The sequence below is a fragment of the Bipolaris zeicola genome (genome assembly GCF_000523435.1).
Source record: "Bipolaris zeicola 26-R-13 unplaced genomic scaffold scaffold_75, whole genome shotgun sequence".
NCBI classification, from domain to species: Eukaryota; Fungi; Ascomycota; class Dothideomycetes; order Pleosporales; family Pleosporaceae; genus Bipolaris; species Bipolaris zeicola.
This window is the reverse complement of record NW_006912124.1, coordinates 13,647-34,062: the sequence shown is the minus strand read 5'-3', so window position 1 is coordinate 34,062 and position 20,416 is coordinate 13,647. Positions and strand designations below refer to the sequence as shown.

The window sequence follows — 20,416 nt, the reverse complement described above, 5'->3', positions numbered from 1 at the left end:
TCTCAATGCAATGCTTTTTACGCTGCCCCATTCGTTAAAACGTCATTAGTGTCCCGCTATACCCCCCCATTTCATCACGATCGATCTTGCATCCTAGTCTGTTGTGAGCCGTAGCTCGCTCCCTGGCATCTCGGGTAACCATATGCCTGCTAAGTCATGACTGCATCACCCGTTTACAGGTACACAAGTCACTGTTCCGTGAGGCTGGTTGAAAGCCACGCTACGGTCCGGGTGCACGGAAACGGGTAGCTCAAAGCTTACACCGCGATTGTTTGCCATGTGTCGCGTGCGTTCATGTTCCTTTAAGTAGCTTTTGCGCCTCTCTACTAGATAAACCGAAAACGTTGATCAGATAGTCCAACCTAGAATTATGTCAGCATTCCTTCAAAACCAATCAGGACTTCTACTACTTACTTGATATCTCCTGCTATCCGCCGTCGCACTGCTTCGAACTCCACCTCGGCCTTGTCTCTTGTGGCGTCTTGTTTCTTCGAATTGATCGTCTTTACACGAAGTTTGAATTTTCCACTGACAGGCCGGTGATCTGAGACTTTAATGGAGTCATGCCGCCGGTATTCCAACTGTTTGATTCTACCAAGACCACGATACAGAAGACGGTCACACCATGCTGGCGACCGCTGCTTCTCAGAAGTGTCGTAATTGTCTGTGCCTGGATCGTACTTGTAGGTCGGAGCAAAGTTGATAGGCGACTCGGTGAACGCACGGAGACGGAAACCAGGGTTGCGTTTCCGTGACAGAAGCAACTGATCACGTTCGAGAAGCTTGGCCAGGTTTCCTTGCTGGACTGCGGCAACAACCGAGCTACGAGGCATGGCATCAATGCGGTAGTTGAGATCGCCATTGAGGATACAAATCTCATGATCTAAGATCATGGAACCGTCACCTCCTCCGACGAAGAAGTTTGCGCAGGAGGTTGGTGATCGATTCTTTGGCAGAGGAGCACTCTCCATGATGGCAGCCGCGTCATTGTTGCGATGTACCGTCTGTGTCTGGCCAGCCGCTAGATGGCAGTTGATGAAACACAACGAAGAATCGTCAATGAAGAAGCGCACAACAAGAGCGCCTTTGTTTCCCACGCGGCCACTGAATCCAAGTTTGATCTCTGCCGCACACACGTCGCGAATGTTGGCCCGCTCCGACTCCTTGATAAAGACGCAAGTGAAAAGGCCGACAAGATTTGCAGTATGCAACAACACATAGTTTTGCTGAGGGACTTGCTCATCCAAGACACGCACAAGGTGATCTCGCCATGCACGGTACTGGTGAGACATGTGCTCATGCTCGGACGTCTCCTTGTGTTTCTTTCTCTTGAATATGCTCTTAGCGGTTATCTTTTTGTCTTCAAGGTCTACCAGCTCTTGGAAACCAAACACTAGAATGTCCGGCGGGTTCGCAGGCTCTAGCAATTCCCGGAAAAAGTTTCTATCTTCTTCTGAGCCACGGATCGTTGTGGGCTTGGTTGCACCAGCATTCCAGGTCATGACTCGCGCTGAGAGTTCTCGGAATTCGCAATACTCGGAATCGCGCTGTTGCATCAGAGTTTCTACGCTGCGTTAGTTTTTTGCATGAACATCAATCGATAATGTGTAAGCTTACCAAGCCAGTCTTCTTTCATCATACCATCCCAAATGCGCAGCATGGAATCGGTCCCTAGCGATGCTACTTGGAATCTATCGAGTTTCCAAATGCTAGTACGGTCTGCCAATATTCCGGCTATTGGCTTGTCGTGGGCCTTCCAGTCCTTCAAGACCTTCCAGGGATTGGATTTCGTGTCATACACGTAGATCATGCCAGTGCTGTAGCCAGCCCACAGGAAATCGCCGACACCGACTAATGAGCTGATCTTGTACACACTAACATTAACGATTCCAAGGCATTCGAGAGTCTTTTTGGCATATATTGTGACCTTGCCATCAGCATGGCCAAAGTAGATGCGATCGGGCTGACTGCTAATGATGGCGCCAGAAGTCACATCGCCGACATTGAGTTGCGAGAGCGGCCCTTCTGTCAGTTGAACAAAATGGTTACTATCCATGGTGCGTGAGTAGACCCGAATGTCTTTGGCTGAGGCTATCCAGAGCTCCGATCCAGATACGATTGAGAAGGTGTTGCCTCGAGGAATGCGGAATGTATGTGGAGTTTGTTGCAAAGACGGGCATCCCAGCTCGTCAGCCGGCCAGATGTGAATTGCACCGTCTTCATCCATGGACCACATTTCTGAGGCATATCGGAAGATTTTTACAATGACGCTCCTCGCATGCGCATTGGCCTTGGTATACACGACACTTTGTGTGGGGATATCAATCTCAAGCATCTCGCCAGTGTTTGTTCCCAGCCATAGTCTCTTTCCCTCATCCTCGACATCTTTTGCTGGTCTGAATGCAACCGCTGTAGCTTTGACTGTATCGCCATGTGACAAGCTCATGAGCAACCGTCCGGTCAGAATATTCCACACATTCGTCACGTATCCTGTGGTGCATATGTAGTCGCCACAGATGGCAAAGAGTTTAGTTTCGTAGCCGGTAGGAATTCCGGTTGTCCCGTCAGGAAACACTGGCGGTCTACGGTTTGCTTGAGAAGAGTCTGGGTATTCTGTTAGAGCAGTGGCTGGCTGTTTGTCTCCGTCCGTGTCATCCTCGTCGGAGTCGTAATAGCGCGGTTGTGATAGCTGCGAGGCTGGCATTGGCGTTGCCTGAGAAGGTCGTCTCATTTCCCCAGAGTTCCGTGGGGGCGGCGGTCTTGGAGGCTCTAAAGGCTTTGCAGGGTTCTTGAACAAGTGGCCGGTTGTGTTTGTTCGCCGCGGAGGCATTCTGAAATGGCTATCCGTATCTTGTCCTATCTGAGTGGGGCGGGATTGGTCAAGAGAGCGGCGCACCGGCAACTCTGGCGGAACAGCTCTTTGAATTTGCACGCTCTTGCGCAAATCAAAATTGTCCTTTTCTCTCCGTATGGGTAGTGTGGGGCGGTCATCTGGTATTTCACTTGGCAATGGTGGTGGTGCAGCCTTCTTCATGGGTTGCTTTCCTGTTGGGCGAGACTCAAGGGAAGATAGCTTTTCGGCCACGGCAGGGTGTACCGGAGGAGGTGGAAAGTATCCGTTGTTTGTCGAATTCGTCTTGGGCTTGGGGAAGCCCGAGTTGACATACGGTGACTCGCCTTTGGCGCTCTCCCCGCTGCTACTAGGTGGTGTGCTGAAGGGAGACAGGTCAACGGCATCTGGTGTGGCTTCTGGCACCAGATTTGCGCGCGCCGCCGTATCCACCGAATGCGACTTTGGGGCTATCTTGGGTTTCCCAGCCCGATTCACAGGCGGAGGCACTGGAGGCGCAGACGCTGTCGGGCGGTCGCTCTTTTGTGGACCGTTAGTGCGGCTTGAGCCGTTGGAAGAGTCCAGAGCGGCATGAGGGGTCGGTCGCGCGGGCTGCGGCGCATAAATGTGCGATCCGGGTCCGAGTTTTGGGGAGGGTTTTGGAGACTGGACCAGAACTTTGGGCGGCGAATTGGTAGGTGATCTGGGTGGTGAAGGGGAGAAAGCCATCATGGATGTGGGTCGTGGCTTCCCACTGCTGTTCCAGGGCATGCGCCCAAGTGTATTGGACCGCGGCGTCACAGAGCCGGAGCCGCTGTAGTCGGCCACGCTGAGGGAGCTGTGGGAAACATGCTCCCTGGGTATGTCGAGGGATATGCGCCCATCTGACCTTCGGTTGTCGTCGGGCGCAGGAAGGCGATCAGTAGCACCGGGGGAGCGCTGACGGGCGGCAGGTAGCGAAGATGTCGACTTGTTACTACTCAGTAGGTTCTCGAATTGGGCGCGCAAAGAGGAAACAGGCTTCTGTGGTCAGGGTGAGTGGATGGATTCTTTCTCCTGTAACATGTTGTGTGTATGTGCGAGCAGACTTACAATGGACGAGCCGTCCATGTTCTCTTCTGGTGGGTTGTCCATGGCGGGATGGTGTGTGCTTTGTTGGGCGAGTTGGTGGTGGTGGGGGGAGAGACTTTGTCGTCAGCCGGCACCAGAGGGAATCCTATAGATGTTCATTGACGACCGAGGACGGCTTCCCATTTGGCGGTGGTGGGCAGCATGCAGCGACAGGAAGTTAGTTGTCTGGCGTGTTTATGTCGAGGCCCAAAGGCCAGGCAGGCTGTCCGTAGGGCTCCCTAGTGGAGACGCGTACACTGTCCTTCGGCGACAAGGAACAACACGGGCGCCGGCCGGGGGGTGTGAGATTGTTTCAGCAACAAACGGCGCAGTCATCTGGCGAGCTGGCGGGTGCTGGCCATGTTGTTGGGGCAGGGCAGGACAGGGCTGGCGACTCAGGGCGGTGTCGGTGTGGACGTCGTTGTGCGTGTGCGTGTCTGTGGCCTCGTCATGGCATGGGCGGCCATGCTCCACCATGGCAATGGCACTACCCAGGAACCGCCAGCGCCCTGCCCCGGAACCCTGCACCGCACATGCACACCACCGCCCCGGCCAGGCGATCATCAGGCACCGGGCGAATGACTGACGACCCTCGCACACGCCAGACTAGCACAGCCTGCACCCAACCTCTACACACGTCCATACTTCACACGACTACGGTACATTGACACTTGCTGGCCCTCGCCCCGAGCCCGCCATGTGGTAACGAGCCCCTCTCTCCTCCTCCTCCTCCTCCTCCTCCGCCGCCACCTCCGCCGCCAGCCCGCTGACGCCCATGGTCCATGTAGCAAACACGTCCTCAACGCCCAGGTCTCCATCCGCTCCCCCTGCTGTATGTTAAATACGCCACCACGACGATCACCGACGACGACGACGTGTCTTTGCTGACCACGAGTGACCAGGCAAAAAATGGTTCGACTGCGCACAGTGCCACGAGGAGCAGTCCAACCACCCGCTCATGCAGACCTTTGACATGACCTTCATCTGCAAAAAGTGCAAAAAGGCCTTTCGCAAAGATGCGCGCGAGTTCGAAGATGCGTGAGTGCACCGGAGCATGCCTCCGTCTGGGCACATGGGCTGACGAGGCGTAGCGATGAATACTGCCCGCACTGCGACAACCATTTTGTCCTCGAGGCCAAGACCCCCAAGGCCTCACTGCAGGTAGAAGGCGAAGACGTGCGCAAGGACTCGAGGCATGTCCCCACCCCTCCCGCTGACCCATGGCCCCCTTATCTAACCCGCTGTCCAGGATGCTGAAGGACGACCGTGTCCGGAGCGAGCAGCTCCCAAGCATCTTCGACGTCAAAGAGGCTTCCTACAAGCTAGGCTGAGCACACCCACTCCGCTACAAACACCACCACAGCAAACACACAAACTGCAACCCGCGCCACGATCACTACGCCACAAACACCATCACGCACCGAGCGGGGGACTGGGCAAACAGAAATGCATCGTCACATGCTATATATATGCTCTTCGTGGGCAATAGCTCATCATCATCTGTACTAGACAGGTTCATCAGGTCTAACCTTCTACCACATCAATGTCATTCATGCCTTTTTCGCCATCACTCATTGTCCGTGTCTCTCTACGCTCCGCCAGCTCCGGAGCCCTCGCCGGGAGCCTGGCGGGTCAGAATGGCTGCCTGTCCTGTGCCGGGTTGCCTTCCAGGCCTCCTGTTTGCCGCCTCCTCCTGCTTCTCCGTGTTGATGTTGTCAACATACTTCTCAATGTCCTCTACCGGCAACATCTCAATCGGCTTGCCAGGCGCCATGATGGCAATCTCAATGTTCTTTGCGCCCGTCTGCACAACCTCCAACAATGACTTGACTGTGAGCTTGATTGTCTCCTCCCTGTCCATGCCTTCCTTGTGGTTGCGTTCGAGAAACTCGCGGACCGTCTTACTTGATCGACCAATCGCATTTGCTTTCCTGTTACTGCATTAGCGCAATCAAATATCTAAGTCAGACCAATGAACGTACCATGCTGAGTAGATACCAGAGGGCTCCGTCTGGTACAGGCGCGGGGTCTTGTCGTTGGGGTCGAAGCCGACTATAAGCGTGCTGATACCGAATGGACGGACACCACCACTCTGTGTGTACCTCTGCTGCACACCTGCAACGTACTTTGTAATGTACTCTATTGATACAGGGTCTTCGACGGTGAGGCGATGTGATTGTGCTTCCAGGCGGGCCTTGTCGACCAAGATGCGGGCATCGGCGTTGAGTCCAGCGAAAGCGAGAGCGACGTGGGTATCGACAAGGCAGATCTTCGAGGGAGTAATCCGGGTATCTTGCAGCTTCATTGCTGATCGCTTCTCACATCCAAGTACCACTATGTCTGAGCCTTTGACACCAACAGCGCATGTTCCTGGGGCAAATCAGTCTTTGCCTCTGCAACTCCTTTTGCCGCCACTGCTCACCTCGCTTGACAGCCTCCAACGCATATTCGACCTGGAAGACGTGACCGTCAGGACTGAAGACTGGCACTGTTAGCTAAACCATCAAACTACAAGCGGCATATGCTCGTACCGGAGAGAGCTCGATCGTAACCGGACGCCATTGTGGAGTAATTTGTATGCTGTGGTTTGGGCTTCTTATTCTATCTCTGGAATTCGACGGAGAGACTCAGCAGCGGGAAGGCGGGGCAGAAAGTTGTTACAGGCGACAAGCTGCTCGCGGGAGCTCCAGAGCTGGCCGCGTCGATGCTCCCGCCTAAACGACGCCAAGGATTGCGGCACGTGCACTCGGCTTCCTCTTATGTCATCCTTGTTTGCTATCACCGAAGGCGACATAGGAATAATTCGCTTTTTCTTCATCACTAATTGCCATGGCTTCTTCGGCGCGCTTGGTATCGTCGACGCTGCGGCGAACTGCACTCTCTTCGCGTGCATCATCGCGCTACCAATGTTTGCGACTGTCAAGTCAAATTCGTTGGACCGGTACCTCGTCAGCGACTTCGGAGCCTCACCAACCTGACGAGCACGGTGGCGTCAAGGGCCCAACTGCGCCCTCAAAAGCAATCAAATATACCTCGGAGTCGTAAGCCTTCACCTTTGCGCAAGCTTTCAAACTTCGCTAAGCCGGTCAGGTACCCCCATCTCCAACGTGACTCAAAATTCACCAAGTTGAATGAAGAGCATGTGAATTATTTCAAAACTCTGCTGGGCTCAGAGTCGGCTGTCATCGATGGTGTTTCAAAAGATGCATCGCAGGATATCGAGCCCTTCAACAGTGACTGGATGCGCAAGTTCCGCGGCCACACCAAACTAGTTCTAAAGCCCAGCTCTACTGAAGAAGTCAGCAAGATCCTCAAATACTGCAATGACAATATGCTGGCCGTAGTTCCACAGGGTGGTAATACTGGCCTTGTCGGCGGATCCGTGCCGGTTTTCGATGAGATTGTTATCAACATGCAAAAGATGAACCAAATTAGATCCTTCGATGAAGTGTCTGGTATCCTAGTCGCTGATGCTGGTGTCATTTTGGAAAATGCCGACAACTTTCTCGCCGAGAAGAACCACATCTTTCCACTAGACCTCGGTGCCAAAGGATCATGCTACATCGGTGGCAATGTTGCAACCAATGCTGGTGGTCTCCGTTTGTTGCGTTATGGTAGCTTCCACGGAAACGTGCTAGGTCTCGAGGCTGTACTTTCAGACGGCACTATTGTCGATGATCTTTCCACGCTTCGTAAGAACAACACTGGATATGATCTGAAGCAGCTTTTCATTGGTGGAGAGGGTACGATTGGCATTATCACAAAGGTTTCAATCATCTGTCCTCGAAGGTCGCCTGCGGTCAACGTCGCATACTTTGGCCTCGAAAGCTACGAGAAGGTCCAGAAAGCATATATTGAGGCTAAAGGGCACCTTTCTGAGATCCTGTCAGCTTTCGAGCTAATGGACGGACGGACACAAAAGCTGGTAAACAGGGTGACTGGCAAGAAGATGCCACTTGAAGGCGAACATCCTTTCTACTGCTTGATTGAGACCAGCGGCTCCAACTCAGACCACGACAGTGAGGTGAGGCATTCTACTTTCCTTCAGATATACAGTCGCCGCTAACCCCTTGAAGAAATTGCAATCTTTCTTAGAGCACGTCATGGAGACTGAGGTCGTCTCGGACGGTGTTCTCGCTCAAGATCAAACCCAAATTCAGGAACTATGGTCATGGCGTGAAGGCATTACCGAGTGTCTTGGCCATGATGGTGGTGTCTACAAGTACGACTTATCGATACCTATTGCAGAGCTCTACGACCTGGTCAATGAGACGCGTGACCGCTTGACCGAGGCTGGCCTTCTCGGTAGTGATCCTACGTATCCAGTTGTTGATGTTGTAGGATACGGCCATATGGGCGATGCCAACCTGCATCTGAACATTCCAGTAAGGAAGTTTGACAAGACTGTGGAGAAGAAGCTTGAGCCTTTTGTATACGAGTGGGTACAAAAGCGAAATGGCAGCATTAGTGCCGAGCATGGTTTGGGTGTGACCAAGAAGCCGTACATTGGCTACAGTAAGAGTGAGACTATGATCAAGTTGATGAAGCAGATCAAAGATCTCTATGATCCTGTAAGTGGTACTCGCATGGATCCCCTTTGACGTCGGGCTAACATTGAATCAGAACGGTATCATGAATCCGTACAAGTATATATAAAAGTCGCTACGAAAACAATCTATTGTCTTCGGCTCTCATAGCCGTTCAAACCTCATTCTTGCATGGTTACCCTCTTCTAGTAGCTTCATCGCGTTACCTTCATATATCGCGTCTCTTTGCTCTTCACTGAAGAGATTCTCCAGACCATCCTTCATCCGATCTGCAAATGACTTGACGAACTGCGTTTGCGTAAAGGGAAAGTCACTCCCATACAGCAATTTCTCGTGTGAAATGTTGAATCCCTCAACGAACGCTTTCAGCTGTCCGTTCCCACCACTTTCTCCGTCAAAGACGAAGCCAGCTAGATCAAAATAGAACTGGGTTTCTAGTTGTCGTCGTACTGTTGAAGCGTTCAACACCCTCCCACCAGGCACCACACTGGAGAACTGAATGAAGCGTGTCATCAGCGGTGGCAAGGCACCTCCAGAATGCGGAATGACAAACTTGATATTCGGGCAGCGATCCACGGTTCCTGTACTGAAGAGGTTGATGACAGCGCGCGCAGTATCGAAGAAGAATTCAAAAATGGGAACAGGGTACTGGTCTCCAAAGGGCAGCGCGTCAGTAGTCTGCGCAGACGATGTCGCATTGCCATGCTTTATGCACGGTTGTGTAGGGTGAATAAAAACAGTTGCACCGACTTGGTTGAGTTTGTCGAAGACGCGATCAAATATCTTTTCACCCACATAGTTCCCATGGTAGTTGGTCATTAGCCCGAAACCCTCTGCTCCTTCGCTGATGCACGTTTCAATCTCTACTAACGCAGCTTCGAGGTCTGGTAACGGTAGCGCGGCCCAAACGCCAAATTTGTCAGGATGCTGCTTCTTAAGCTGTGCAGCATAGTGGTTAGATTGGCGCGTTAGATCCCGACCCAATGCATCTTTGCCGGGTACAATGTGCGTTCCGGGTGAGGATATGGAAAGGATAGATCTCGATACGTTGGCCGTGGCCATCATCTCAAGATGGCGCTCAAGAGACCATTCTGGGATGGCGGGCATGCCGTCGGGGTTCGAGTGCCCATTCTCAGCTAGTGCAGTGCGATAAAAGGGCGGAAGAAAATGAGAATGTACATCGATTCGTCTGGGTAGCGGGTGGGACATGTTGGCGGTATACTGCGGGGCTACAGTCGTGATGGTGTAGGCCAATAAGAATGTTTGGACAAGGCGTATAGAGAACATGGTGCTGATGCTTCAACACCGCATTCTTGTATGGATCATTATGTATGATTCGAGTCATGATTGTTTGCGCTTGTCAACAACGCCATAAGCAATATGCGACGCTCATTGCTTGGACACTTCACCGTCAAGTGGCATACTTTCTGGAATTCGGGACCCCACTCCGGTTATGGCACAAGGCGTACATGCACTGCTCCTTATGGAAACGGCTCGTACTCGGCTCATCAGCTGCAGACTGCAGGCAATAATGCAATGGCTCCGGACTAGGCTATGCTATGCGAATCTGCGGACAATTCATCGCGCAGGGGAATGCGACTCAAGAGGGCATGAATATGCCGATGGCGACCAAGGATCCTGACTGTCGATCCGATGCCCCACCTGCGGCTTCCAGATGCGCTTTCCCTCACTTTTTGTTCTTTCATCACTTGCAGCCATGACACCCCATCTTCCGCCACGCCACTTTGGATCTCACCCTTGGTTCCCTCTTCACCATGGAGAAGATTACGGATAAGATCAATGCGCTGCCCGATGGCGCCAACTACTTCTCTCTCGAGTTCTTCCCGCCCAAGACGGCAATGGTGAGTTGACCCCGCCGCACGCGACCACAGCCAACGGACGGATACCGGAATAGCAAAAACAGGCACTAATAGTGCCATATAGGGGTTTGCCAACCTTCAGACTCGACTAGAGCGCATGTCACAGGCCCTTCGTCCTCTCTTTGTTACTGTCACTTGGGGTGCTGGCGGGTCCACAGCCACGAAGTCGCTCGAACTGGCTGAGATCTGCCAGCGCCAATTGGGCCTCACAACATGTCTCCATTTGACCTGCACAAACATGAACCGTCAGCTTATCGACGAGGCGCTGGAACAGGCACAAGTGCTAGGTATAAGGAATATCCTGGCCCTGAGGGGTGACGCACCGCGTAGTGAAGAGTACAGAGATGAAGATACACCGCCTGAGCAGGACTCGAACAAGGACTTCACATGGGCCGTCGATCTTGTCACGTACATTCGGAAGCAATATGGCGATTACTTTTGCATTGGAGTTGCCGCGTATCCCGAAGGCCATTCAGACCAGAGCCACCCTGAGCACCAAGATCCAGTGGCGGATCTACCGTACCTTGTTGAGAAGACCAAGGCAGGCGCCGACTTCATCATGACCCAGTTGTTCTATGATGTTGAAGCCTACGACAAGTATGAGAAGATGCTAAGGGAGCACGAGAGTGGAGTGTTCAAGACAATACCCATAATTCCAGGATTGATGCCAATTCAATCGTATAAAATCTTGCTTCGAACAACCAAACTTTCGCATGCGAAGCTACCCACAGACATACTTGCACGATTGGACGCGGTGAAGAGCGACGACGAGTTGGTCAAGCAGGTCGGTGTTCAGATCATGGATGAGATAGTAGAGCACATCAAGGCGCGGCCGGACACATGTAGGAGGGGTTTCCATTTCTACACGCTCAATCTGGAGAAGGCAGTATCGCATATACTGGAAGATACAAAACTCATTCCTAGCACATTGATTGACGACGATGAGGTCATTGTCGAGACAACACCCGCCATCAACTTGGAGCCACCACCCAACGGCATCATGCCCCACCGACGTCGATCATCAGCTGTCAACTCTGGTCCGCGTAACAGAGTGATAGTATCACATGTTTCAGCTGCTCGGTCGAGTAATCCTTCGTATGAAGCAACTGAAGAGGAGGCTGGAATTCCGCGAGGGCCAATCAATACTCGCGCGAACACCCTAGCAATTTCGGAAGGGGAGGGTTCCCTTGGTCGTGAAGCAACATGGGACGATTTCCCCAACGGTCGATGGGGTGACGCACGCTCGCCTGCGTTTGGTGAGATTGATGGGTACGGTCCAACACTGCATGTTTCTACTCCACAAGCGCTCAAGCTTTGGGGCCATCCCGTTGAGAAGAACGATATCTCGACACTGTTCCGCCGCCATATCGAAGGGGACCTCGAAGCTATACCGTGGAGCGAACAGGGTCTATCGCCAGAAACCCTAACCATCAGCAAGCAACTGCTCGCTCTGAACGCCAAGGGCTGGTGGACTGTCGCCTCGCAACCCGCCGTCAATGGCATCAAATCCACCGATACCGTCTTCGGCTGGGGCCCCAAGAACGGCTACGTCTTCCAAAAACCCTTTGTCGAATTCTTCATCCCCGCCTCGGAATTTGCTGTCTTGCAACCCAAACTCGATGCTCATGACCAGATCACGTATTTCGCCGGCAACGCCGCAGGCGACTTCGAAGCCAGCCAAGAAGACGGCGTAAACCCCGTTACCTGGGGCACGTTTGCAGGCAAGGAAATCGTTACCCCGACAATCATCGAGGCTGTGAGTTTTAGGAGCTGGCTCGATGAGGCGTTTAGTATTTGGCGTGAGTGGCAGAGGATTTATCCCCCAAGAAGTGCGTCGAGTACGCTGCTGGGTGAGTTGAGGCGTGATTACTGGCTTGTCAATGTTATTTGGGGTGATTTTGTTAATGGCGAGGGGCTTTGGGAGTTTTTGCTGGAGTAGATGTTGGGTTGCTGCTGTGACTAAGTATGTTTATGAATGATAAAGAGACGGGGGTGTGAAAAGGGAAATCAACAAGTATCAAGTTGTCTCATATGGACTCCTGATTTGCTTTTCTGCTATGAAGCTCAACTAGTCAAGCTGCTATTTTTCTTCATCGTCCTCTTCTGCTCAGGGATATCTTTAATCTTATACATGCCACACGTACATGAGAGGTATGCCAAGATGACTTTTTTTTCCATCTTGACTTCTTCTCGCGATCCAAACTCCTAAAACGCCAGCCATGCTACAGCTTCCCCTTTTCTCGACCCCATCCACCTTGGGTCTAAATCTTTATGGTGGAGAGAGATTGATGGAAAAGGGGGGAAGAGGGGAGGACAAGAAAACAGAAATGCGGTGGTGTAACGGAACACCGTTTGAAAGCGCAGGGAACGCTGGAGAGCCTTACCTAGAAACGAATTCTTGAGAGGCGTCGAGTTTCCTCGTCCGAGACAGTGAGATTTGGTCATGGAACGTCCCCAAGCCGCACTCAAAGCATGCCCGCAGCAGCAAGATCGCGATACACCTTCTCAGGCATAACGTTGCCCTCTGAATCCTCCATCTCCACCACATTATCTGCCATCATCTTCTCCTTCTTTTTGTCTTTCTGGATCTTCTTCCACAAGTCCTCAGCTTCCTTGATACTCGTAATTTCACGGAAGAGGGTCGTGTTGGTGATGCCAAGACACTTGAGGCCGTGAATGTGGCGGGGCTCGTTGAAGTGCTTGTCAAAGGCGCGGCGGCCCATATAGACAAAGTTTCCGCAGATTTCGCAGGGAAACTCGACACCCAGGCCGTGCAGCTTGTAGAGCCAAAAGGGAATGGGCTTGCCGTCCCAGGCAAGGGGTAGTTTAAGCGGATTGTAAATCTTGTCTTCGCCGTCTGAGTCGTTGGCTTCCTCGTTTGCGCCGTTTTCGGGTGTCTCAGAGTACAGTTGCTCCAGCTCTTGTTGTCGCTCGCGTTCCGTCATGCCTTGCTTTCGCTCCACGTTCATCTTAGTGTCGCCGCGCTCTGTCTGCATGGCCGCAGCGAGCTTTCGTATCCTGAACTCTCGCTCGGCGACGGCGCGTTCCTTGAAGCGTTGCATATCTGCAGAAGCACCGTTTGCGGGCTTTCCACTATCCTGTGCACCGTTTTGGCTCTCTTGTAAGGCTTTCTTATGCTTCTTTCCCGTCAAATGTGCTTCGTAGACTGTCTCTTTTGAAAATCCCTTCTTGCATGCGGAACACCAGATTCCCTCGCCCTTGGCTTCACTGTCAGCCGATGCTGCAGGGGCAACTTTTTCCCAGCCTGGGACTTGGTCCTTCTCCCACAACTCCTCAAACTCCTTGTCAAAGTTAGCGAAGAGTCGATCCAGGTTCTCTAGAGGCTTTGTCCGTCTCATGAAGCTCTCGAGATAGTCTTGCAGTGCCTTCAAGTAATGGAAGTAAGACTCGGACTTCTTCTGATCGCGGCGAATATTGCATTGCGGAGGAGTGAAGACATCGAACAGATCGAGGTACTGCAGATACGTCAGGCGGCGCGCGTGCTGATGAACAGGAAGGTTCAAGTACTGCTCATGCAGCGTGGTCAGGTCAAAGAAGCGACCAAAACCCTCCTCGCCAGTGAACATGGAGTCGATGGCTGCAATGGACTGCGCGTGGTCTTCGGGCGACCGCTTCTTGTAGGCCTTCTCTAGGTTCTCGACAGGCTCGTTCGGGTAGCGTCTGTGAAAGTCCTTGATGGATTCGACTTCTTTCAAGAAAGACTCCATCGGGTCGCCGTGGGTGAGGCCGCGCACCTCGTCCTCCTTCTTGCCATCTACATCTTCGTAGATTTTGAGGAGGCGGCTCGACTGGCTTTCAATCTGCTCGAGGAATCGCGCAATGTCGTGGTCACGTGCGAGACGGTCGCGGATCTAGTAAGATATTAGCATGTGGTTCATGATAGACGCATTAGAAGACGTACATGTGGAGGGTCATCGAGAAGGCGCTCTGCGGTAGCATCCTCGAGGCGCTCCAGGTCCTCGTGAAGCTGGCGCTGTTCTTCCAAAAGCATGGTCACGGTCGCCTAGATTAACTATGAGTCTCGGGATATAGCAGCGATTCGGCAGTGGATGTGCACACCTTTGCGGGCGTGAATGTTGTCAAGCTACAGGGTGGAGCCTGTCGCGCCTACACAAAGTGAAAAACGCGCTAGTACCCGGAATGGGATCGCCGAGGCTCCGGGCCTCCGCGACGCCTAGACGTAGCTACTCCCAAACTTTGTTGCGATTGCGAACAAAAGTCTCCAATAACCTCAACCCCACCACATACATCCCACCATATTCAAGCCAACATGGCAGACGGAATCGACCGAAATGCCGACGACAAGATGGAGTTCTCCACCTCCAAGGAGGTCACGGTTGCGCCGACCTTCGAGGCCATGCACCTAAAAGAGAACCTGCTGCGCGGCATCTACGCCTACGGATACGAGTCGCCTTCAGCTGTGCAGTCGCGTGCTATTGTGCAGGTCTGCAAGGGACGCGACACCATCGCCCAAGCCCAGTCAGGAACGGGAAAGACAGCAACCTTTTCCATTTCCATCCTCCAGGTTATCGACACGGCTGTCAGAGAGACGCAAGGTAGGATCGCATACGCCTTCGCTGAAGAAGCGCATACTGATAAACCGCAGCACTTGTACTGTCACCCACGCGCGAGTTGGCGACCCAGATTCAGCAGGTCATCATGGGTCTCGGCGACTACATGAATGTGCAATGCCACGCCTGTATCGGAGGCACCAACGTTGGCGAGGATATTCGCAAGCTCGACTATGGTCAGCACGTAGTCTCTGGAACACCTGGACGTGTTGCCGATATGATTCGCCGCCGCAACCTCCGCACGCGCAACATCAAGATGCTTGTCCTTGATGAAGCCGACGAGCTTCTTAACCGTGGTTTCCGTGAGCAAATCTACGACGTCTACCGCTACCTCCCCCCTGCGACTCAGGTCGTGGTTGTTTCCGCCACCCTTCCATACGATGTGCTTGAGATGACGACCAAGTTCATGACCGACCCCGTGCGCATTCTAGTCAAGCGTGACGAATTGACACTAGAAGGTCTCAAGCAATACTTCATCGCCATCGAAAAGGAAGAGTGGAAGTTTGATACACTCTGCGATCTCTACGACACACTCACCATCACACAAGCGGTCATCTTCTGCAACACACGCCGCAAGGTCGACTGGCTCACCGACAAGATGCGCGAGGCCAATTTTACTGTTTCCTCGATGCACGGAGATATGCCACAAAGGGAACGAGACAGCATTATGCAAGACTTCCGTCAGGCCAACTCCCGCGTGCTCATTTCCACCGATGTTTGGGCTCGTGGTATCGACGTGCAACAGGTGTCGCTCGTGATCAACTATGACCTTCCGTCAAACCGTGAAAACTACATTCACAGGATTGGTCGAAGCGGCCGATTTGGACGTAAGGGTGTGGCCATCAATTTCGTTACTCAGGATGACGTCCGCATCCTCCGTGACATTGAGTGTAAGTTTTCCAAAAGCAAATTCGTTCCAAGGACTGCCAGCTAATTATGACAGTGTACTACTCGACTCAGATTGATGAGATGCCTATGAATGTTGCCGACCTTCTCTCGTAGATGATTTTCTAGTTTCTGCATACATGTATGCGATCAAGTACCAAACATGCCTTACACCCAAAATAGGTGTGGTAATGCCGTGTAGCGAAGAGGGGTCAAGCCACTCGCTTCAAAGGAAAGTGTGGAGGAAAGGGGCTCTACAGCCAAAGGGTAAGCTCATCTCCGCTACTGGATCCTATCTTTCGATGCTAATACCACTGTTGTGCCCAGAATTAAATTGAATATATACCCAATGTTGTGCTATAATACTACGAACTGACTGGCAAGTGGATGTCTCTTGACGACATTCGGCATTTTTTTTGCGAATCCTCAGTCTATATCCATACCATCTTCGTTGATGCATCGAATGATAAGCATTGTTTCTTAGCACGACGCGCTGAGGATAATCACCAATTACTTTTGATCCACTATACTGCTTTGTGGACTCCAACATCCAGTATTACATTCCCAGCTTATAGACAAGTGAGCAGTATGTTGTCCACTCGGCCTTGCCGGTCAATTCATGCTCCTTGTAGCCGATATCCGGAGTGGGTTACCAGCAGTGAGCGGGGTCATAGCGTCCTCCGGGAGGATGAGCTGTCGATGAAGAGCGATCTGATGCTGGAAACCTCTTGTAGCCGCGCCACTGTGCGTGCTCCCAGAGACGCTATTCGCCAATTCTCAATTTATGACACCCACGCTGGTGCTAGCCTCCGCATGGCTCCGACGGTTCGCGTGGCTTCTGCCACTATCACCTCCTCCAGCATTACAAAACCCTGGTGTCGGTGTATTGAATTCTTTCAAATGGGAAATAAAGCCCAATGCTACGCTATAGCTCTGATGAAATTCTTAGACCCTGCCTGCAACGAAACCGTGACTCTCAAGTCGTCACTATGTCGGCACCAGCGCCTTGCGAATTTGTACAATGGACTTTTCGTCAAGTCCATATCCGTGCGTGCACGTCCACTGGTTCGATTTAACGATTATATACAAGGAGACATATGGAATTGAGTTCAAAGCTAGGCTGGCACTATTGGATCGAAGGGAGTGTATTTGGCTTGAACCCTGGATTTAATGCAGTCTAGGATTGAACTGTAATAGGGTCTCCCACTATTTAGTCTTGGCCAACGAACAAGAGGCTATTCTTAATCTGGACCTAAAACCAGGAGCGAATCGAAGCCGAAACCTATGGTATGGTTGACAAGTGATTAAACATGAGGTGATTGTTATGTGTGTTGGGATTACCGGAAGAGATACAAGGTCGAAGGACATCTTCCTGTGTACGCTTTGAGGGCCAATGCAATACCGAAATGGAAAGCATTCTGAAGAGAGACGGTGATTTTCACTCAACATGACTTCATGATGGCTCATGATCTACCAAACTTCATCACAACTCACCCGTTCACAACGCACGGCTTCTACCTTGCCATCGCGTGCCGTATCATGAACCATTTGTGTCCTAATTGCAGGGTCATATCCATACATCTACCCAACCTCATTCGCATGACCGCAATCGGGCTCTCCACAATGCATTCTCCGAACCAACTCTGCCCATCACAGCACCGCACTTTCGAATTCGCGCCGGCACCATAGTGCTAAAGAAGGAGGATAAATACTTCTTCTTCTACCTTCCAGGTTTCATTCTCATCAGCAATCACTATCAATCGCCTCCTCTACAGTCCAGCAGCTCAAAAGCAACCCCATCAGTACGTTTTCAACTCTCAATACCCCAGAGCGCTCTTTGCCTCACTTCCCGAGAGCATTCCTACAACGAAGCTCTCAACACATTGTCTTCAAGCAACAAGAGATCCCCTTAAAACATCATCAGATCTTCTTCAGCTAGCAACAATTGCCTTGCAATCACCTTCACAACACTCTAACATTTTCGCCCATCAGAAAAACCAACCCACCACACACCCCTCAAGACAAAAATGCAGCCCATCGCCATCACCCTGGCTCTCGCCGCCCTCACCAGCACCGCTCTTGCTGGTGCCGATAAGAAAGTGAAACCGCCCAATGTTCCCCAGCCTCCTCACCCAGTCATCACCGTCCCGGTTGAGAGCATTGCCCTGCCTATCCAGAGCGTCGCCGTTCCCGTTGAGAGCATCATTGTGCCTGCTATCAACCCCGCGCCAATCCCTGTTCCTGCGGTTCCAGTTCCCGTGGCCCCCATCCATTAAAATGTGGACGCATGTTCGTCGACGAATACAAGAAGGGACAGGTACAGGTGATCAGTGGGGGCTTTTGCGGTGGCTTCGAGGATGCGGACATGATATTCCAGCTTCCTTTTTCAAATTCGACAAGGTAGCAGAAAAGGGGGGTATCATGTTAGAGTTTCTCGGCATTCTCAAGTTGGTTCATCTTTCGTCATTGGGAGTGGTGCGGATGTGGAAGTGTGTGGTTGGAATTACTCTTTTCTCTTCTTCACCTTCTTTACCCTCATTTTTTAACGTTATATTCTACCCGGGTTTAATATCTTTTTTATCGATGCATCTCTACATATGGGGGTGCAAGGGGAGAAGAGATACCGCATGTACTGTATCGATGGTAGAGACAACATCTCGTCTTGGACAATACAACATCTCTGCCTTCTAATGATATCGTCTTTGGTTATTAAAACCAACTGCCTATAACGTGTATGGATCTTCAACCTGCTTTGCAAGTCCATATCTTGCTGTTGTGTCTTCAAGGATGCGCATCTTCGCCAAATCCCAACTGCACCCTCCGAACATCATACGATTTGGGCTATCGTCCAATGATCAGAAGCTCGGTCACAGGAAATCTGTCAAAACTTCACAGGCTACCTGCATCACCGCCCAAGCGACCTAAGTAAACGAGATACCAAGGGCAACAGGCAGTCGAGATGTCTTTTGGCTGCCTACGCACATTGACACTGCGCCTCAGCCTTGCGAGTTCTAGTACTTGTATACTGCGAAAGCCATCGACAATAGAAATTTTCTTGTGTTAAGCAAAAGCATTGTATATTCGGGAATAAAATTTCGCGAGGAAGGAAACGACCATAGGGAAGAGGGCTCTATTTGCACAAGTAACTTCGAGTGAAAGCCAGGCACGTTGAAAGAGTTGATGCGGCTGCGATGCGGCTGCGCCCCAACGGCCCCACAGATGACTGCCGCTGAACGTTCATAACGGAGAACCATGCACCCAATTGATAACATCACCGTACATGCGTTGATTCCTCCGTGGCTAATATCGCATCGTGATTGGCCATTTAATCGGGGACTTATACACCTTGTACCTGTCCCCGCCACGGCTACATGCCTTTCTGGTACTAATGCTGGCCCCAACCGATGTTCAGCTCGTCAGCCCCGTCAGCCTCGTCTGCCTTGATTGCAAGCAATAAGGCGCCCATTTACTTATAAGTATTCCCTCAAGCCTGAATTAATCAGGTAGTATTCACCCATCTTCTCCTGTGTCGCTACATTAATTGTTGCCCGAACCATGCGTTTTCTCTCAATTGGTGGTAAGGATGATGTCAACTCCACTGCCGACCATCATTAACATCCCATAAGCCACAGTAGCAAGTCTACTTGCATCTAGTAAAGCCTTTGAATTATCTCCCCAAGAAGTGTTGGACAAAAACTCCCCACAAATACTCAGTGAAACGGGCATCGATCCCTGTACCTTGGTAGACTCGCCAAAAGCGAATGCCAGCGTGCAACTTGGCAGCTGGCTAGAATGCGCCGTAAACGGTAGAGAAACTCTCCGATTAAGACCACAGAACCACCATTTCTAAGACCCTCATTCTAGGTTTTTACCCGTTCCCAGCAAACAAAAACTGGCCCGAGGGTCACGCAACCTCTTTCTCAAAAGACATCAGATTTACATTCAACGACACACACTACGACTTTGAAGGCTCACGAAGGCTTTACAACACATTCAACGCAACCCTAGGCGTCGCTTTCGCGCCCTTCAAGCACGGCTTCATCAACACTCTCGGCATCCCTAACGCTAATGGTGATAAGGGCGGCTTCGTGTACATGATTGGGTGGGCTGGTGGATTCCAGACGCGCATACAGCGCGATGTCTACTTCACCAATGCGGCGTTTGCAGTAGTCAAGGAAGTGGAGGGGGAGAGGAAGATTGTTGAGTTTAGAGAGAGCAGTAACATTCCGAATACTGCGATTTTGCCGCCGCCGGTTGAGTGGACGTGCGAATTTTAATAGGTGGGCGAAGCTTTTGAGTTTATCCGGAAAACATGGATTGGATATTTAAAATACATAGAACATGTATGTTTGGACATGTATAGATAATAGATTCTTGGAATACGCAGAGGAATATATGCGACAAGTCCTCATGTGCATGCAATAATTTCGTTCGTCAAAGCCCTAGAACAAAAGAGAATAAGAATGGAATGTATTGTGAATAAAACACCTCACATAGTACCTCAGCAAACGATTGGCTGGCTTGTTACATTGGAATAGCGAATCGCAAGCTAGGCTAATTTTCATGATAAAG

At 51.5% G+C, this 20,416-nt stretch overlaps 11 protein-coding genes across 11 annotated transcripts; 7 read left to right on the top strand and 4 right to left on the bottom strand.

The window, feature by feature from the left end:
- Positions 1-292: 292 nt before the first annotated feature.
- COCCADRAFT_96287 (uncharacterized protein) lies at positions 293-3,964 on the bottom strand (the record flags this gene model as incomplete). Its single annotated transcript, XM_007714150.1, has 4 exons — positions 293-362; positions 415-1,564; positions 1,618-3,853; positions 3,923-3,964. The coding sequence occupies 4 exons, from the start codon at positions 3,962-3,964 to the stop codon at positions 293-295; spliced, it is 3,498 nt and encodes a 1,165-aa protein (XP_007712340.1).
- Positions 3,965-4,637: 673 nt separating this feature from the next.
- On the top strand, positions 4,638-5,271 carry COCCADRAFT_36811 (uncharacterized protein; the record flags this gene model as incomplete). The annotated part of the gene is made up of 5 exons (XM_007714149.1): positions 4,638-4,642; positions 4,729-4,772; positions 4,843-4,978; positions 5,032-5,133; positions 5,190-5,271. The coding sequence occupies 5 exons, from the start codon at positions 4,638-4,640 to the stop codon at positions 5,269-5,271; spliced, it is 369 nt and encodes a 122-aa protein (XP_007712339.1).
- A 257-nt stretch (positions 5,272-5,528) lies between these two features.
- On the bottom strand, positions 5,529-6,502 carry COCCADRAFT_5083 (uncharacterized protein; the record flags this gene model as incomplete). Its single annotated transcript, XM_007714123.1, has 4 exons — positions 5,529-5,871; positions 5,923-6,310; positions 6,363-6,422; positions 6,472-6,502. The coding sequence occupies 4 exons, from the start codon at positions 6,500-6,502 to the stop codon at positions 5,529-5,531; spliced, it is 822 nt and encodes a 273-aa protein (XP_007712313.1).
- A 267-nt stretch (positions 6,503-6,769) lies between these two features.
- Positions 6,770-8,596, top strand: COCCADRAFT_5082 (uncharacterized protein; the record flags this gene model as incomplete). Its single annotated transcript, XM_007714122.1, has 4 exons — positions 6,770-6,981; positions 7,031-7,964; positions 8,017-8,511; positions 8,564-8,596. The coding sequence occupies 4 exons, from the start codon at positions 6,770-6,772 to the stop codon at positions 8,594-8,596; spliced, it is 1,674 nt and encodes a 557-aa protein (XP_007712312.1).
- Positions 8,597-8,631: 35 nt separating this feature from the next.
- Positions 8,632-9,696, bottom strand: COCCADRAFT_36808 (uncharacterized protein; the record flags this gene model as incomplete). Its single annotated transcript, XM_007714148.1, has 1 exon — positions 8,632-9,696. One exon carries the CDS (start codon positions 9,694-9,696, stop codon positions 8,632-8,634), a length of 1,065 nt encoding a protein of 354 aa, XP_007712338.1.
- A 566-nt stretch (positions 9,697-10,262) lies between these two features.
- Positions 10,263-12,306, top strand: COCCADRAFT_96319 (uncharacterized protein; the record flags this gene model as incomplete). Its single annotated transcript, XM_007714147.1, has 2 exons — positions 10,263-10,349; positions 10,432-12,306. 2 exons carry the CDS (start codon positions 10,263-10,265, stop codon positions 12,304-12,306), a joined length of 1,962 nt encoding a protein of 653 aa, XP_007712337.1.
- A 526-nt stretch (positions 12,307-12,832) lies between these two features.
- Positions 12,833-14,379, bottom strand: COCCADRAFT_36806 (uncharacterized protein; the record flags this gene model as incomplete). Its single annotated transcript, XM_007714146.1, has 2 exons — positions 12,833-14,239; positions 14,290-14,379. The coding sequence occupies 2 exons, from the start codon at positions 14,377-14,379 to the stop codon at positions 12,833-12,835; spliced, it is 1,497 nt and encodes a 498-aa protein (XP_007712336.1).
- A 279-nt stretch (positions 14,380-14,658) lies between these two features.
- COCCADRAFT_96239 (uncharacterized protein) lies at positions 14,659-15,961 on the top strand (the record flags this gene model as incomplete). The annotated part of the gene is made up of 3 exons (XM_007714145.1): positions 14,659-14,944; positions 14,995-15,849; positions 15,903-15,961. The coding sequence occupies 3 exons, from the start codon at positions 14,659-14,661 to the stop codon at positions 15,959-15,961; spliced, it is 1,200 nt and encodes a 399-aa protein (XP_007712335.1).
- Positions 15,962-16,231: 270 nt separating this feature from the next.
- Positions 16,232-16,951, top strand: COCCADRAFT_36804 (uncharacterized protein; the record flags this gene model as incomplete). The annotated part of the gene is made up of 1 exon (XM_007714144.1): positions 16,232-16,951. One exon carries the CDS (start codon positions 16,232-16,234, stop codon positions 16,949-16,951), a length of 720 nt encoding a protein of 239 aa, XP_007712334.1.
- A 920-nt stretch (positions 16,952-17,871) lies between these two features.
- COCCADRAFT_96263 (uncharacterized protein) lies at positions 17,872-18,120 on the top strand (the record flags this gene model as incomplete). Its single annotated transcript, XM_007714143.1, has 1 exon — positions 17,872-18,120. One exon carries the CDS (start codon positions 17,872-17,874, stop codon positions 18,118-18,120), a length of 249 nt encoding a protein of 82 aa, XP_007712333.1.
- A 1,349-nt stretch (positions 18,121-19,469) lies between these two features.
- COCCADRAFT_96234 (uncharacterized protein) lies at positions 19,470-20,121 on the top strand (the record flags this gene model as incomplete). Its single annotated transcript, XM_007714142.1, has 2 exons — positions 19,470-19,650; positions 19,709-20,121. Coding segments are annotated over 2 exons (594 nt in total), but the record flags the coding sequence as incomplete, so codon positions are not given.
- Between the last annotated feature and the right edge of the window lie 295 nt (positions 20,122-20,416).